The 19,257-nt window shown below is 37.5% G+C and overlaps 1 protein-coding gene across 7 annotated transcripts in view; it reads left to right on the top strand.

Annotated features, from left to right (window-relative positions):
• The window catches only part of CEP112 (centrosomal protein 112), a 183,242-nt gene that overhangs the window by 117,912 nt on the left and 46,073 nt on the right, over nt 1-19,257 (top strand). For 5 of the 7 annotated variants that reach the window (XM_068914096.1, XM_068914098.1, XM_068914095.1 and 2 more), the window contains 2 exons: nt 14,691-14,753; nt 18,566-18,715. In XM_068914096.1, coding sequence (XP_068770197.1) covers nt 14,691-14,753; nt 18,566-18,715 — 213 coding nt within the window. The remainder of the gene's footprint in view (nt 1-14,690; nt 14,754-18,565; nt 18,716-19,257) is intronic. The other 2 variants (XM_068914100.1, XM_068914097.1) reach the window with 1 other exon arrangement.

Raw genomic sequence — 19,257 nt, 5'->3', positions numbered from 1 at the left:
GTCTAGTTACTAGCAATGGTTGATCTACTTTTGCTTGCTTGTGTGTATTGGTTGAAGCACTGTGTGAAATGTTTGAAAATAAAATTAATGTTTCAGATGCCTCAAGGCCTCTGTCCCTGTTCTGTTCAGTCGGGTCAGCGCCAGCCCGTCGCGGCACTGACGCTGCCCCCTCAACCGGCTGCTGAGAATTGCCCTTTATCGGCTCCTTGAATTCAAGTGTTTTGCCACGTTAGGGATGATGGGAACTAAAACATGTTAATTTGTCAAAACCTAAGCTTAAAAAACATACATAATATTTATGGTAAACTCTGCATTTATGTAAGCATATACTTGTGTAAGTATCTTTTCTGTGTATTAATGTAATAAAGGATACATTTTATTGCAAAATGATGTATAGTGGCACAAATTAACACTATGCATGTGCTGTTTGAGCGCCTTTGTGGAACTGACATTTCATTTACCTGCATCAGGTTCTTGGTCTGTAATTTTAAACAGCATTCGAAGGATTATGTTGGAAATCAGCCAGCCTGAAGCCATTAAAATGGCTGTGATCAACAATTCAGAATCTTTTCTGAATGTAAGGAAAGCTCTGCTTGGCATAATTATTTAAAGCCAAGGTCACAGAAAGTATTTAAACCTTTGAAATTCATCATTAAAGGATTAATTTTAACTCAGGAAGACATTGTCATTTTTGCTTAAAAATGGAATTTGAATCTCAATTCTTTTCTTTCTTTGATCTTTTTTTACATGTGTAGTATAGCAAAAGAAAAGTTAACTTCTTTACATCCTTAAATTAAAGTTACAAATAATCCTTCATAGGAAAATATGTTTAATAGTCTTGAATTGTCATTTCTGTCAGGAATAGTCTTTTTTTAAAATTTGGATTTTTTTTCTATTTTTCCAAATAAAAGTACTAATTTTAAGCTATATTAGCTGCTATTGAAAATTCTCTCTCTCTCTCTCTATATATATATATATTTATTTAGCCTCCTTTATTTTTATCTCTAATCAGAAGAGCACATGTTGAGTAAAGAAAAGAAAAAAAGTTCCTTTGTTGGAACTTTTTCACAGGCGTGAAAACTGCTTTCACAGGCATGGGAATACCTTGCGTTACCTTCAGATCTCCCCATATCGTTCTTCACTTCTGTCTTCCAAAAGAAGAGCTGTGGAAAGTGGCCACAAAATCCAAAAGTCAAAGTAGCTGAGAGGGCAAACTCCATCTGAAGCTCAAAAGTAACAATTTAAGCTAAATTAGTTGAAATCCTGATCCTATTAAAGTCCACAGAACATGGAAGGAGATTTTATCCCAGAAAAGAAAAGGCATCTTAATTGCAGTATGAATCTTGAAACTTGTTTTTAAAAGTCTTTGTTTTCCTAGTAAATCTTGTTACCTTGAACTTTAGGGTAAATGGGAGAAAATTTGTCCAAATTTAAGACTGCTATTTTTGCCACCTCAGTAAGGATTGCTTAAAAATCTAACGGGAAGCTGAATTTTGGTGTTTAGCTGTAATCATATGACTTTCCATATTTTCTGAAGGTCAATCTGTTCCCAAATGATGGATCTTATTCCTCTGTGGCCTGTTTTTTTTTTTTGAGTAGCATTGATTCCTGTGTGTATTGCTTCATGCAATTATGGATTGCTGTTTACTTGAACATTGACAAAATTGGCTAAAACTTTTGAAAAATTGAAATAAGAATTAATAGAAGGAGATGCAGGATCCTGGCAGTTTTCCCTCCCTGTAACCCTGCTGCAGTGGGGATGGGAGGGAGGAGAGTGGGGGGAAGAGATTAAGGGAACGAGTTGCATTGGAAGTGCTCTTGAGCATGAACGGGTGGGGATGCTCTGCTATAAATCATGGGGGCTTTGTGGGCAGAAGCTGAGCTGACACTTTTGCTCTTTTTTAAGTATATTGCGAATTTCTTTGACTCTTCACACAAGACTTCAGCATTTCTTTAGTTTGTCCATTTCTTCATGTCAATTCTATACTTGATCATGAACATATTTATATAAATGTAGAACTGACTAAGAAAGCCAATAAACATAATCTATTTTACTGAGATCTTTATTTTTCTGTTGCTTAATCTTGTATGTTTTCAGCTTTTAGGACAGCACATTGATTATTGTCCTACCATTTTATCTGATTCATTCTCTTTGTGATTACAGTATGTAATGCCAGGGGGTTACTCAATAAAAGTAGTGCAGTAATGTTTTTGAACCTGTGATTCTAAAAGCATACATCTCTTGACAGTTATTGCATCCTGCAATCAGTAGGGAATGATAAATGGGAAAGTGTTTAGCAGGTTGCCAAATGACACCGTGTAACCCACACTATAGGAAAAATAAACATGTCAGTTGTTGTTGTGGAAACAATAATAAAGGGAAAAGTCCATAATTTTCCAGTGACCTCCTCTGTCACAGGCATTATTTTCACTTAAACTTTGCTTCTTTGAAAGTGAGCTACAGCTGACCAAAATACATTGTTATGACTAGCATAGGACCTTTTGCAGGCAAGTTGCTGGTGACTCTGAGATGTCTTTGTGCTGGCGGAGGGGAAGAAGGGGCTCTCCTGACCTGGAAGCAGCACCCAGCAGACCTGGGTCAGACCCAGCTCATGCCCTGAGCTCCTGCTCGCACGGTCTCTGGAGACAGGGTGCACCCTTGCCTGCTCCCCGCTTCTAATTTTTTCTGTACTTGGCCAGTGTTACCAGTCTTGTGAGAGACTTGCATCTTCAGCCTTGCTTTTGGCTAGATCAGATGCCATCACCTGATCACCCATGATCACATTACTGCTCACCTAGCATGATGTATGGTGGCAGCTGGATTAGAGCACACAACCACCTTAACAGTTAAGGACAACAAATGTTAATAGCCTTGTGGTCAGAGAAGCCGTGCTGGACACACATCAGACAAAAACCTTAAGGCTGTAGCATGGAGAATATGAAACAGTACTTATCATGTTCTTATGACTTCAGTACTTTCATCATATCTGTTATCAATCTCTAACACAAAAATGACTTGAAAAATTTTCTGGATTATTTGTTTTATATTAAGGAGTCTTAAATATCATTTCAGAGGAACAATCGCATTCAATCATAGGGATTTTGATTTCCTTCTAAAGCTTTCATAGATTTAAGTTGCTTACCGTTCTTTGTATCAAGCGATTATAGTGTTTTCTGATATGACGGTAACTTTTTATTCCAGGTTGTACCTCATTATGATGAAATGAAACACACTGTTTAAGAAATGAACGTATTATGCACACTACAGTATTTAGGCTCCACAACAGGGTGACAGGTGTGTTATAGGTTGCATCAGCGGCACTTACGGCGTGAGTGCTAATCAGCCAGGTGTGGCATACTGCACAAAGCTTATGCATATTTTCAGATTTGCCAGAAATTACTAAAAGAAATGAGACAAACTGCGTTTTCAAGTGTGTGCAGATGTGAAGCTTGGCTAACGTAACTGTTTGTAACGTTCATCTGTGGTATTTTCCTGGCAAAGAAAATGAGCATTCAGAAAGCACGACCCTCGCAGATCAGTAGACATGCTAACGACGCTTGCAGGAAGCAACCTTGGAGCCCTGCAGATAGCTCATAAAAAAGCTCTGCCTTTGAGCAGTGTACAGGAGTACATTGGAGTGGAGGAAAACGGATTTTTCTCTATCTGAATAACTTGCAACATTTAGCTTTCTTATTGATGACTTTTCTACATTTAAATAGAGATTTTTGACTCATCCTGTTAAATCTTTCTGCGGGTTCCAAGAACATCTAATTCTTTTTCAGTACTGCTTTTCTTGTGGAGAAGTAATTTACATTTTTATGTGTTGACTGTACTTAACACGCATATTTGCTTACAGGATGAAATTGTAGTCAAAAAGAGGGGGGCCAAACATTTAGTTGTTAGGCTGCAATTCTTCTGATTTCCATAGCCTTGTGAAACAGTTCACCTTGGAGTGATGGGAATCCAAGGCGGTGTGCAACCTGGCCAGAGTGGTGCAAATTGCGCATGTAGATTTCAATGATATAGCAGTTAGCTATGCTCTAACATTTCTGTTATTTTAAACAAAATTTGGCAGGTACAATGTTTTGTAGTCCATGGTTGTTAAAACCACTGCACCTACATCTGTTAGGAGTTCCACATACAAGCAAAATGCCTAGAAAATTCAAAGTTAAGGTGAAAATTTGATAGACTCTAAATCGGTTAAAGTGCTATACTCTGTAAGTGACCAATTGCCTAATTAACAATAATTATTTTATTGCAATTATTTTGTAATATGGTGTTTCTGTAACAAGGTTCTTTTTCACAAGTTCTGCAGATGGTATCCTGCAACTTAATGCTTAATTTCTACTCATGTATGGTTTGCAGATAAGGTACGGAAAACATGCCCTACAGACAATTTCCATCCTTGCTTCATTGTCAAGCTTTGTGACGCAGCCTCATTAACTAGCAAGCGCAGTCAGAGGATGCAATCCAGCTGGATATACTCATTGGGCATGCTTCCCTGTTGCTGGTGTAGAAATATCTTTAATTCACAGTATCTATGCTGGCACTATTGTCAATACTCACACAGATGATATCTTGTTCAGCACTAGCGGAGAAATAGAAGTTGGAAGGAAAGAATATGGCATCTTCAGAGATTCAAGAGATACTTCAAGAGATACTCTGTGGAAAGTATTCAGTTTCTTCTAAGTAGTTGCGTTGCTTCTGCTCATAAAGAATAAGCATTCTCCATTGCGTGCTTTGCATTAACTTACTGTTGCATGCAATCTCTCTAGCTGTTGTTTTCTGCCAACTGTATGTTTCATTAACGACCAAAAATGGTTCCATCTTCGTACCTGGCACCTAGAGGTCTCTGTAGCAACTCTGTAGGTTCCTACTTAGGCTTTTTAGCAGAATGGAGTCTTTGATCTGACTGACACCTTTCACTTCATTAACTTGAACACTAATAGCCATAATATGGATAGCTTTGTTTATATGAGCACTCAGATGAACTATTTTTGCACTCTTTGCAGTGATACCCTGGTTATTTACATGGGGGCAAACGGGTCAACCGTGAAATATGTATGTGTATACTTCCTGAGTATAATGATATCATTAAATAGGTATCTAATTATAATGTAGATTTATGTTTTTATCCTGGCTGAAGCATTCAAGATCTCCCCCAGTTTTCAGATATGTGCCATTTCTGAGGCTGAAATTTTAAAATGTCTGTGCATTGTATAGATACTTTTGCTTAGGCCTGTTCTGTTTGTCTGTAGCTATGTCTATAGCTCTTCTGTTTGTTTCATAGCTATGAATAATCTAAAGAGTTTCTAATCCTTACCAAGAGGAGTTGGATATTCCCCTAATCTCTTAACTGTTTTTCACTATTATCTGACAGCTATTTTGCTTGTTAAAGGACCTCTGCTCCACTGTTCCAGAATAGTAATTGTTTTGTTATAATTCTGTTACAGAGTCTGTATATATTTGCTTACATTTGGCTTTTGAGCAATTCTAACACATTGCGTTAGTGATCCATCAACTAATATTACTTAAAATGATCATGCTGTTTAGGCTTTGAAGGAGAAACTCTGCCAAAAACCTAAAAGACCAAGAAAAAAGGAAATGTATTTCAAAAAGGAAAAGGATCTATGTAACAAAGTCTGTTGGCACAGGAAGTGCCGAATATTTAATCCATCTTTATAGTGCTTTTACAAAGGACAAAAGACAGCAACTCTTGCAATAAAATTTTGCTCACAGATGAGGAGGAAAACGAATTTCCCCCTCTAGTGTGTCCCCTTTTGCCCTGCTCACTTTTCCTCCCAAAGAAAAGAAAAGAGAAAGAAAGATGATAATGGACCGGGAACACAGTCACAGGAATTGCATCATCCCATAGGGGAGCTATTTGGAGGAGTCTTCACTCAACAGAGCCAAACATGAAAAAAGAAATTGTAGAATAATCTCTGAGATATTTCAGTGAAATGAGACTAAACAAAATTTATGTCCATCTCCCTCCTGGGGATGCTTCAAAGCAATAGTCTCAGTTATTCACACACACAGTTACTACACTTCTACCTCCCTTAAAAAAAAAAAAAAAGAGAGAGAGGGAGAGAGAAAAGAAAAACAACCTCAGAAAGCAAACAGAAAACTTTTCTGCCCATCAATTGTTTATATAAACCTGGCTCAGGACGTAACCGAGAGTAATTGATATAAATGTCACTGTAGAAAAATATACGCACCCATGAAAATTAGACTTGCTGTGTAACATCTTCATTAATGATTTGATGAAGATGAGATCAGGCAGCATCTTATTTGCATTCACATGAGATACTTTATGCTAACAGATATTCACAGTTTCTTTTGTCTCCTGTGTTTTTTACTAACTATGTTTCAAACACCATTTCTTATTTAGGGTATACGTGTGAAATCTGTTCCACATCACCAGGGAACTCTGCTTTTACTTACTTCTGTAACTTTCATGCTTGTCGAATTTAGTGAGACAGCGCCAGATTGCAGTCTTTATTAGATATTCATAAGATCAAGGCTTACAAAATCGTGAAGGTAGTGGATAAGGTGAAAGCAGGACTGGTATTTACTGGTACAAGAACTGGAGGGTGGTTGCTGGAACTAATAGGAGATTGTTTTGAAACTGGTGAAGAAGGCACTTCCTTACACAGCAGATAGTGAACTTCTTGCATTTGTTTCCTTTGGAGGTTGTGGAGGCCTGTGGTACCAGCAGGTTCAAAAAAGAATTAAACAATTTTTTGTACAGCATGTCCATAAACAGTTCCTAAAGGGACTAGGCAGGGATTATCACTATTTTTGTCATTTTGTTAACTGTTATTCATCTGATTTACCTATTTTATTTATCTTTTCTTCTCAGGGTATGTTAGTTTCTTTATAACATTAGGAAAAATGTTGGCTTTTCTGTAGTGTAGTAGCTGATTGCAGTGTCAACGTACTTTTTTTTTTTTTTTTTTAATAGTTTATTCTTAAATTCTTTCCGAATTACTGAAGGAATACCATCTGGTCTGGGTGCCTTGGAAGAGTTGAAAGACCGGATCCAGTAAGTGATGCCTCGTTGCTGCAACGCTGCACCTGCAGCGGTCACTGCTGGTTTCGCTCTGTGGTTTCATTTATGCAGCCAGGCTGGAGATAATCGACTGTCTTGTAGTCGTGACAACTGTAACTTGTGTTTATTACCTGGAATTAGTAAATACCGAGTGGAAATTTCTCCTGCATCCTATGCCAAGAGATCCATGCTCTTACCCTTCTTGCAAGTGTCTTTGGTAATGCTTTGCTTGCACAATGACTTTCACAAGTCCTCCACAGCTGAGAGCTCAAGCAAAGCAAAATCCTTCTGTGGAGTATGTCTATGGTATCTCTGCTGACGTCACTCTTCCTTTGGAAGTCTAACTTTTTTCCCTATAGTTTTATTTTAGAAAAAATGTTTGTTTATTCATACCACAAACTAATAGAAGACATCTTTGCTGCACATTTAAATTTAGGCATAATTTGAAGTCATTATTTACATTTATTTGCAGTTACTTCATATCTTTATAATACAGAAATGTTGCAGGTGGCTCCTTTTTTTTCTTTTCCTTTTCTTTTTCTTTTCTTTTTCTTTTTGGAGGGGAAGGAGTGTTTGGGAAATAGGTAAAATGATGTTATTAGTCCTTCAGAGCCTTTAATGTGAAAAAACAAAAGTGTTCCAGAATGGCTTGCTTACAGCTGCAGAACATGTCATGGAATAAAACCTACCTTCGTTAAATGGGTGAGAAAGAATTATAATTGTTTTGAAGTTCTTATGATCAGTCTGCATATGCTTCATTGTAATGTGATACTAAAGTGCCTCAATTATGATTTGTATATTTTGGTGCCAGAAGGTTTTTTTTCTTATGCTAAATTACTAAGTTCTGTCAGCTGCTGGGCTGTCATATAGAGATACAGTAAATCACATTATATTTTGTCATGGATTACACAGAGCAATAAATTTGGGAATAGAGATCAAAGTAGTTTCACAATCACATCTGAGTGTAGGAGGGGTGTTTAACTTGTAGAAAATCTGATTTAGGTGAAACTGTTGCAGTTCCTGTGTGAATTTGAAATGAATTTAGGTGTTTGGTTGAAAGTGAATAAGGTACAAATCCCTGAAAGAGTTCTCCTGTATTTAGTTCAGAGGAGTTAATTCTGACCTACAGCTGCAGAACAGAGAACAGATAAATAATTAAACGTTGAGAATGTGAGCCGTCTCCCAATGTCTTCTTTATGTTTCTAATTGCTTTCATGATTGAGCAATATATTCCATTCTCTTTTTAACTGGGACTTTGCTGGACTCGTACGTAGTTAGGCGTTGGTACGGTAATGCTTTCTGGCTCCATGAAGTTGTAGTGTCCTTTTTTGGAAGCTTTGTTGTATTTAAAACTATGAAAAGTAATCCGGCATAATCTTGCTAAGGAACACAGATTACTTCAGTTCATAGATTTGCTGGGGGATTTTGTTTGATTTTTGTATGTTTGCCTTTCCAAATGTAGAAACTTAATTGTGGTTGGGTTCTCATCTAGTGATGTAACTTCCTAATACCAAGTCTGTCCTTTGGTCCTCAGTTTTCATTTTGTTTAAAAAAGATTTTCTCTCCAAATGATACGTACCTAGGGTTTTTTAATGATTATCTTCCTAATGTTTGTTATTGCTACAAAATTCAAGTTAAAACGGCCACAGAGAATCTAAAAAATGAAAATCACAGTCTAGTCTCTTTCTAGTCCTTCCAGGGGTCTGTATAGTCTCTCCTTGGCAAAAATCAAGGAGCATGAACGTAGTCGAAATGAAATGATGAAACGAATGGGTCTCTGACTTCCTGATAGAAGTGTATATTTTAAAGCTTATGTTAAGTAGCCTTTAACTGAGTCGAATCATGGATCAGTGTCACCTCTTTGGTACTGTTTCCTTCTATTTTTTTGGTCGCGAGTTGCAAAATTAGTCTCATAGGAAAAAATTATTGTATCTAAAACTGTTTGTATTTTCGGTCAAATCATGCAGTTGTTTTTCGATAAGATGCTTGACTCTTTCCAGCATTGAATATAAGTCAGTATTGGTGAAGCTGGGCAATTAACTTCTTGGAAACCTATACTCCACAATTAATGTCATTGGAAGGTAATGTTTTGAATCATATATGTGCATCTCGCACCGAAGAAGGGAGTTCCCCCTCCATTTTCCTTTGTTCTACGGTGTTTTAGAAGTAAGTAGAAGATCATGAAGATATTCAGTAATTCCACTGAGGTGAAGCTAATAATTACGTACTAGTGTAAGGATTGTGTAACTTTGTCATCAGATATCACGTGCAGTTGGAGTTATTGAAAGAGTTAAATGGCAATATTTAATCATTTAAGAATTCTAATAATTTTCAGAATGATTAGAAATACTCAATTGTCTCAAATAATTTCTTTAGACAAAAAAGGCCTGGAAATAAGGCACAAATTGTTCTAGCAGTTTTTCGGTAGGCTCCCATTAAGCACAGAATTGTAATATACTACAGAAAGGCAATTCTTCATACAGGTAGGTTGTCAAATTCGTTTCTATTCATTCTTGGTTTTTTTCCAATGAAAAATGCTTAGCACATGAATGAATTTTTTCCCCCTAAAGATGTATGTTAAAAAAAAAAGGATTTATAGACCTACAAAAGTGGAATGTAAAGTAGAATATTAATAGGATTTGTGGGTATGACAGACTGGGATTTCTGTCATTCATTTTCAAAGCCCTTGAAGTCATTTGGTACTTGACTAATTATTCTGTTAACATCATTTTGGGTATTGAACAATTTTTAATAGTCTTTTGGTGGCTCAAATTACATATTTGATTTGGTGTGCTATTTTCACTTTTACACAGAAATTCAGCTTTCCATATGTTATCTGATTGGTGGAGAGAGCAGTAGAAAGAAAGAGGGTGTTGGTAGTAGAAACTCCTCTACTATCATTATTAGAGGCATGTAAGGAAAACATACGTTTCAGGCTTTGAGGTTGAAATGAAATTTTTGTACAATCAGATGAACTTAAAAGGTGATCTGTTAATCTCTAAGTTTAAACAGATACTGTACAGAGTGTTTTAACATAATAACAAAAATTGCTACAGTTAGCCATTCTTAAGGTCATTTTCTTTTGACATCTGTCAAATTACACAATCTTGAATTTTGGTACAAAGCATAATGCTGTCAAACTTAAATAGAAATATACCAGAATGTGGAGTGGTGTGTTGTTTTTTAAGGTAAATGGGCCCCATTTACATTAGTTCTTTGATGTTAAATTCTTTGCTGCACATCAGAGAACAGTTGCTTCTTCCCTGGAGCAAGTTTTCTTTCTTCTCCTTCCCCCACCCTTTGATTTTTTTTTTTTTACTTTTTTCTTTTTTTTTTTTTTTTAAGTTTGCTTAGACTTTTATCTAACTAATTATGGAGAATCAGCTTATGTATGGCCATGATGTAGCTAGTCGTAGGCATTTTGAAAAATGATTATTTCATGGCTAGTACCCTAAACAGATTTCTTAAATGAGCTTCTCTGTTAGTGAGTATGGGTGTATATGAGAGTAATGCTTGTGAGTCATCTGTATTGGTGAGATTGCAATCAAGTTAAAATGCCACTGAAATCAATCACCAAACTGATTCACATATGGAAGAACAGGATTTCAGCATGCCTCCTTAAATATCATAGATCTATCTGTATTTGGGTTGCAGAGTTAGTTTTCATATTAATTTTGTAGCATAATTAAAATCATATTGAGAATTACCGTTCCAAAGCTGAGAGATTTGCACTGATTCATACGCTAAGATTAGCAGCTGCATTTTGATAAACGTTCAAGATGCTCAAAAAAGAGCAGGTATGCTGCATGTCCTTCACTGATGTCAATGAAAGACATCAGTGTGGGCCTGACTGTGGATTTTTTTGCCGAATTAAGTCCTACGCAATTGGAAAGATGTCATTGTGGCATACTCTCCATTACAAAAAAAAATATATGTATATATGTGTGTGTGTGTGTATGTCATCTTCTAATTGTACCTTATGTCGTATACCTTAAAAATAGGACATGAAACTTTGTAATTCGGGCATAACGTGGTATGTTTTTTTGGAGTGTGGTCCCATTGTGATAGATCCTTTTTGCTACTTTATTCTTAGTAATAGTGTTCTGTTTCATTAAAGGGAAAAATGAAAATCAGATTGTGTTAGAGCAGCATCCACTAGTCCAGATATCACATCTTTAGTGCTAATACCGTTTTAATTTTTACACGAAATGTTTTATTGAAGTCAGTGTAGTTTTGCTCAGCAACCACAACGTGATGCTTTCAGGCGTGTTATAGAATCGTCGCTGCTTTTTAAAACCAATTAACTGTAACAAGGACATAATCTCCTTTTTAATGCAGAAGTTGTCACTCTAATAAAATAACTGTATGTAAAATTGTCATAATCAGATAATTTTAGCTAAAATATGTATTAACTGTGTGAAACTAAACAGAAGTTAATTTTTTGATTCAGTGGGATTCCTCTGTGGCTTATCCAATTTAAACCTTTTTTATTATAAAAATGGATATTGCAACTGATACTTCTGACAAGTTTTTGCCAAGTGTGAGTTTCCACAGCTACCTACAGCACACGGAAAACTAGTTTAAGACCATTAACTGCATTTGCAGTGCTGCCCTTTGCTATAAAAAGAGTTAGACTTTAATGAGTACTGTCTGACCCTCCAAAATGTTCACCTTCCAGTTGGATTCTCATTCATTATTGTTTCGGAAATAGCATGTAGCCTGAAAGTGAGGGAATGCCTTCAAAGTAATACAGAAGAAACTTGTGCTTCATACAATGTATGATATGAGCTGCCTGTCATTAAAGTTTCACCTGGTTGTGAAAGAAGCCAGGAAAGTGATGCTTGTGTACACCAGTCTGGTTTTAACCTTCTCATTTGTCAAGATGGATGTAGTATAAATCCTCAGCTATGTTCACTGTATGCTGCTATGCGTATTTGGTTTGCAGTAAGTCTTTCCTTACAAAAAGAACTAAAGAAAAAGGCTTTTTTTGTGTAGCAATGCTCTGTGTGCCCCAGGGGAGTAGATTTATGCCTCCCTAAGCTGCAAAGCAACAGCCTACAGTGAAGAGGTGTTACATTAGTTGAATTGCAGGTTTTGAGAAGAGAAAAGTTTTGTATTTCTGCGGTAAAAGAAGATAATGGAAAAGAGGTCCTGTGCTTTAGCGTGAATGAGAACGTTCTGGCTGACCACCATAATATAACTTGTAGAAGTTGCCTTCAGCCAAGCGTCACGAGTGCGCTCTATGCACTTCATGCTGATGCAAGACCTGCACAGTGTTGTTGGTCTAAAGAGAAAAGGCCAAGTCAGGAGATGTCCACAGTTTTTAGCGCCACAGGTTTAGATACCCACTTCTAGATGGCCAGTTTAAATAGGTATTTGCTATCTCCAGGAGATGCTTTGGAACCTCGGTACGTCTACAAATCAGATCCTTCCAATAGGGATGTTTGGGACTGCATGTAAATGCAATAGTTTGGAGTTTGGCTTGGAAACAACTTATAAATATTTTGCTAAATGTGATTTGTTAAAGGCATTATAAAATAAAATGCTGTCATTGCCTTTAAATAGACTCATAGAATATACTTTAAGCTTACCTTCAGTTAGGAATAAAACGTTGAAATTCAGCATATCGTTCTTTTGGATCGCTTCTGTCGTGTCTAGCAGAGGTTGCCCTAGTTCTCCTCAGTGCGAATTAGCAAGTTCTAATTTGTTTATGAAAGTTATGAGTGTGTTTTTATTATTTATTGGGATTTCTTGTTTGGGTTCAAGAGGTTATAAAGCTGCTTCTATGAAAGATGATGACTTTTACCCCAGGCAAGTTGAGTGAAAGCACTTGTAATGTGATCTTCTTTACAGTGCCTTGCTAAGTAGTCTCTCTCCTTTTCTGGAGTAACAGTAGTTTAATCTATTACTATAATTTATTTTTTTACTTTTTCCTAACGATGAACTGGCAGTTTCAGTTACATTATGATAAGCAGTGCTGGTAAAAAGTAGTCTGAAACTAGATGACAATACAGTGGGAATAGTGTTAATATGGGACAGCCTGAGTATAAAAAGCTATGTAGCACACACAGAGCTGTCTGACATAAATACTTCTGTGTTGCTGCTCCTTTTTTATTTATGCAGTCAGTCAGTATGCCCTTGTAGAGTCTGTGGCTCACTTTCAGTGATAGATGTAGGAAAAGTGGAATTTAATTCATCTAGTGCTCCAGAATTCTAGTATACGCTGTTTTAAAGCAATATTTAGTGCCATTATCTCTACTTACAGTAAAAAAAACACATGTACTTGAAAACTATGCACATATTCAATAATTGGTTTTCATTAACTTTTTTAAAATTCTTGATACGAACACACACATGAAATACAGGCACCTTCATATGTTTCCTAATCTTGGAATTTGAAGGGATTCCAGTTCTTAAACTGCAGTATCGTGTAAACTTCAAGATTATTTTTAACCGGCTATAACATATTAAGCTGCACCATATATAACTGCAGGGATTGTGTGCGGTGATCCTAGTTCCATCATGCTTTCTAATGGTGCTTTGCAAACACTGTCTGCAACTTTAAACTCATTCGAAGGCATGTGTGTTTGTGTGCTGGGTGCTATTCCATACAACTGAGGAGGACAGATCAAAGATTTTAGCATGGGATCAGATAGATTTTGAAAACCTAATCAGCTTAAATTTGCTTCAGGACTCAGCGTCATAATATTCTGTCCCCTGAGACAAATATTTTTCTTAGGCACCTGTCCTCAAATTTTAGACCCAAGAGCATGAGACCGCTTAGCAGTTCATCTGAGGACAGCATTTTGAGGCAGGTCTGTCAGTATGATTCACCAGCACTTGAGGAGAAAAATACAAATCAGAATTGTGTCCTGAATTTAAATTAAAAATAGTATTTGAGGGGGGAAAAAAACCTTAAGAGCTATTTTTTTTCCAGAACTACAGATGCATTTGCTTATTAGATGTCACTATGACAAAGCAGCCTTGTTTTCCATTTATTTTTTTCCTTATCTTTGAGTTATGAAAAACATTAGAAGGAAAGAGCTGTAAGTCAAGGCGAACGCAGTTGGTCCAGCAGCATGTTGGGTTTGATTTTTGCTTTAATAGCAGCAATCTTGCAAAAAGGAGGAACGTGGAACTGGACAAAAGGAGGTTGCAGCCAGCCAGCCGACACGTGAAATGCTGTCATTCGTGTCGCGTTGCACCCTTCCAGCCTGGACTGGCCCCTGGGACTTTTTTTCATTCCTTTTTCCTTCATTTAGAAATGAAGTCACCCTGATAAACTTGTGTATGTGTTTTTCCCCCCGACTCTCACACTCACACGCACTCTCTCTCGCTCTGTCTCTCTTTTCTTTTTTTTTTTTTTAATCCACAGAAGTCTTTATGTTTTTCTAATAATTGGCAGCAGAGGTACAATTTCTCCCCTCTTTTAAGTGATGAATAGTTGGCCCCAGATCAAAGGCAAGCCCTTGTGGTTTTTTGGCCGCCGCAGAAGGGCGTTGGGACTGGCGGGGAGCCCAGCTGCTCGGCGATAGGCATGTAGATGAGGTGCCAAGCAGAGGGCTCGGTGGCAAAGTGTCTGTACACGTTCTTCATCTGCGCTAATCGGGTTTCCTTTTGTGTGTGCGTGTCTTTCAGGCAAGCGGCCGGCTGAAGCAGATTGAGAAGGAGTACAGTCAGAAGCTGGCCAAATCCTCGCAGGTAGGCAACCAGGCAGCAACCACACGCCGGCTCGTTTGGTTTGGAAACTTAATGACAAGCGTAATTGCTTCTGCTCTTAAGCGTAGTTTTTGGTGGGCAAGAGAAGCCGTGACCGTTTCTCAGATCGAATATACAATGTTTCTTACAGATTTTAACCATTAAAAAAATACAGAAAATTAAAATGACTAGAAAAAATGGTTCACTTTTTCATCTGCTGAGAACCGAAGAGGATTGAGACCTGTGTCAGTCAGTGGGAAAAGGAGCAAAACTGACCCCGCATGCAGGCCGTGTGAAACAGTACATCCTGTCCAGTCCGGAGGCGTTGCGCAGTGCGAGGTGGGGTTTGCCGCGCGGCTGGTGGCCGGGCTGCGGTCCCACCTGCGCCGCTTCGACGGTTATCCCTGATCCTGGCCGATTCAGCGTTTCTGCTGAATGGTCACACAGCTTTTACGTAGCCCCCAACACCGTTTTTAAGCATGTCAGTGGCCTGACAGGGTTTTATGACTTGAGATTTCACTCTGTAGGGTAGTCTTTTGAACATGAATGATGAAAAGGTGGGTTGAATTTACGTTTATGGTTAAAAGTGATAAGATAGGGTTTTTTTTTTTTTTAAGTATTTCAGCTTTCATTTTGATTGGCATGTAGTACTGAAATGTGAAAAATGATGGGGGTGCAATCAGAAGTTAAGCTTTTAATAATAAGAAAATTGCCACAAGGTTTTATGTGGAGGTGTCATTCTTCTCATTCCTCATAACCATAGCATAATACCTCCCATTTACTTGCAACATGTGTTTTCAGCAGGAGTATTAGTAGTTTGACACTCTTAAAATCAATTAAAACTTTATATAAAGAACATTTTAGAGGCCTCCAGAGTAGGTAGATCAGTGATCAGTGATACAATGAAATGCAATTGCCAAATTTACCGTTTTGCAAACACTTAAAATATTTTAAAACTCTTGATTTCAACTTTGGAAAAATATCTTTGAATCTCATTCTCTGTAAAAATTATCCAAAATTATGGCTTTACTTATTCCAGTGAAACTTCATTGGCTATCAAATTTTTCATGGTACGTTTTTTGAGACTGCATTTATCAGAACCATTGGTAAATAAGTTTTAGCATTATATTTCTAGTAATTAACATGTTTTTTCGGTGCAGTTGCTTACATACAGCGAGGCTGTGGAATCTCCATCCTTGGAGATATTCAAACCCAACTGGACACGGCCCTGAGCAATCTGCTCGAGCTGACCCTGCTTCGAACTGGTCCCTTCCAATCTCAGTGGTTCCCTGAGTCTGTGGTGCATGAAAGATAATGCTCTCCTCAGTGCCTTCTCAGTCGGTTGTTGAGAGCCTTTGTTAAACCTCTCTTTTAATTAAAAAATTATAAAAAATAAGCCTGTTCTTTACCTTGCCATCTGAACCCGAATAGGAGAAAATTAGTAAAATCCCAAAAGTAATGTTTAATGCATGTCAGACCTTGAGGCTGAAAGCATTTTCATTGCTAACTACTTTATTTTTTGTCACTGTCATTTTATACTGCTGTCGTGCCTAGTGATGCTCATCAAAAGTCCGTCTCTATGCCAGACGTAGTTTACTGTCAGAACAAAAATGGGTCTTGGTCCATTTGTTAAAGACAGATGGAACAAAGCAATTCTGAATTTGTAAACAAAGGAGTCAGGCAAGTTGCTTTAACTGTTGCAGTGGGAACACCTAGGTAATGCAATACAAGGTAATAAACATGTAACCTGAGTATCATAATAAACTTTGTCAGACTGAAAATTATTGGCCGTGGAAAATGGAAAATTTTTGAGAGGTGTATGTTTTTTAAACTAGCCACTGCCCTAGCTAATTTACTGTCCTCTTTATTGAGGAGAGATGGACCAAATGGCCCAAGCTGGCGTTCATCTGTGCTTTCGGTGGCAGGCGCAACGCTCGCATCGTATGTCATGGCTATTTGGCGCAATGAAGGAGTTTCACCCTGAAGTCTGAATTTCTTTACTTTTGTGGGTTTGAATCAAATCCCTAATGTTACTTGAACATAATTTTTTTGTAGCGTAGTATTAATAATAGGTCACTTGCAGCTTTTTTGTGGTCATGTTGCTGACAACATCAGTCTAATCTTACTCTGTGGCCTCTTGGAACATTCACTTTTAACACCCACACAGAGAAGATATTTCAAGAAATTTTCTCTGAAGTTTATACAAAGTAAACAGTTTCTTTCTCTGAGAAGTACTGCACCAAGCAGATCTTTCTCCATCGATGCATGTTAAAATCTCCTTAAAGGCATTTCAGAACTTCTGTGCTAGTCTGGGGTCTTAATTCAGTAAAAGCTGTGTGTGATATTAATGGGTTTATTTTTGTTATCTTTAAAAAAAAAAAAAACTGACAAAATGGAATATACATGAAGTGGTATAAGCTTGCACAGGTTCAAATTGCATTCTTATCTTAATGAGTATAATTTATGTGATCCATCACTTTCTCACACTTTCGCACTGTATGTGTTACCATCATTTTACACACTCAGCAAAGCCTCATTTGTGCAGATTGTGTCATGTAAATGATCTAAATTGCAAAGCAGGTGATACAGCTGAATTTTCCCTACAGTTACACCTATTCAGATAATCTCTAAATTTTGGCTCATTGATCTCATTAGGAACAGATAGCGTTCCTTTCAGTTGCTATATTATCTTTTTTAATATGTGTTTGTTTTTACTAAAGAAATACGGAAGTTTTCCTGCAGGCTTTACTCCTAATCTATGTTACTTTCTGGTTTTCAGGACTAGTGAAATATAGGGAAATCAATTTACACTAAAGAGTTTTAGTCAGTCCTCTTCCCTTCCCCAGTGATTCTAATACCTTCGCTTTTCAAATAGTTCATATAATGTTAGTCCTACCTAAAAATGTTTTTTTTTTTCCCCCTAAATAACTGTGACCTCCGTATAGTTAAATGTTTCTATAACAGTGAGGAGGTCTTGCAAATATACAGGTCTGAGGGCCCTGGGAGTCCCTCCCTAGACTGCCTGTATGCCTAAGTGTGTTCAGCATTAGACTATATTATCCTACCACAGCAACTTAACCTTAAAGTCAGTATGTATCTCCTCCTACCTAACGTTAAGCACATGTTTAAGTGCTTTGCTAGGTGATGGCTTACATGTCAGCATAAAATTCTATAAATATGCCTGAAGGACCTGGTTTAGTTATGACTTTCTTCAGAGATAAAAAAGGTGAAATGAGTAGAGTTCAACTCTCATGTTGCAACTCATGAGCAACTCATGTAAAAGGTCTAGTTTAAGGGCACTAGCCCTTGAATCAGGTCCCCGCTGTATTGCTAAGCAGAATACGTTCCTTCCAATGGCTCAGAAATCTTGCTATCAAGGCTAACATTTCAGCTAAGTATGTAAATGTGAGCTTTCTCTTCTCTGCAGTATCAAACTATACTGTGTTGTGCTAAGAAAATGAATACCACAATTGCTATGTAAATTTGCAATAGTCATTTCACTGCAGTGGAAAACTGGAAGCGTCCTGTATTTTGAAGATCACAGATGTGCTTTGTTCTCATGAGTAAATGTTTTGGAATGTTATAGTGGAAACCTCTTCCAAATATTTTGTGTTCAGCAGTTTTTGCCATTCGCAGCCTTCCTATATCCCTTTGCTCTGTGTGGAATGTCATGCTTGCTAGTGTGTAATATGTTAATTTAAAATATTTAGTTTGCACAGCAGAGTTTGCCAACTCCATCCTGGTACCAAGCGTAAAAACATGCAAAATACATGCCACTTACTGAAGAGAGATTTAGCGTGCTGTTTTCTTTTTAGATCACAGCTGACCTTAAGACAACCATTTCCTCTCTGACAGAGGAGAACAGCCGGCAGCAGCTTGCTGCAGAGCAGCGGCTCCAGGAAGTTGTACAAAAGTTTGAAGATAAGAAGCAGCAGCTGATTAGAGATAATGACAGAGCCATCAAGGTAATCAGGGGATTTTAGTCACTGATGCTACTACCTGTTTTAGTGTAATTAAAAGTTCTGCAACGGGCAGATGAATGCAGGTATCATTCGTGTTCGCACAGCCCTCAGTAATTCCAGTCGCTGGACCTCGGCTTTGATGTCTCTGATGACTCAATCTGTCTTTCCTCTAGCTGGTTGCATGCCAGCATAAAAAAGTTAGGTTTTTGGCAAATCTTAATCCATTCACTTCGGTCAAATCTGTGAAACTTCCTCTGTCTTTTAATGTTAACTCAGCTTTTTAAACATATTTTCAGCCACTTTATATAGTGCCTTCAAATACTTAGATGAAAAGGTGAAAAATAGGATATTAGAGTTGCACTGCCAGTCAGCAGTATCCCACTGACTTTGGTCCGGTTTTCACAAGGAGATCTCAACTTTCATGTTTAAGGCCACAATGAAGCAAAGTAGGTTCTTAAGTTCCACTGGAGACTGTACACAACGTCTCTGCTAAATATGCATGGAATACAGTATTTATTCCCTGTAACTTTTTTTGTTTATGCCTT

Source organism: Struthio camelus, chromosome 19 (assembly GCF_040807025.1).
Source record: "Struthio camelus isolate bStrCam1 chromosome 19, bStrCam1.hap1, whole genome shotgun sequence".
In the NCBI taxonomy this organism is placed as follows: domain Eukaryota; kingdom Metazoa; phylum Chordata; class Aves; order Struthioniformes; family Struthionidae; genus Struthio; species Struthio camelus.
This window is presented reverse-complemented; position numbering and strand designations above follow the sequence as displayed.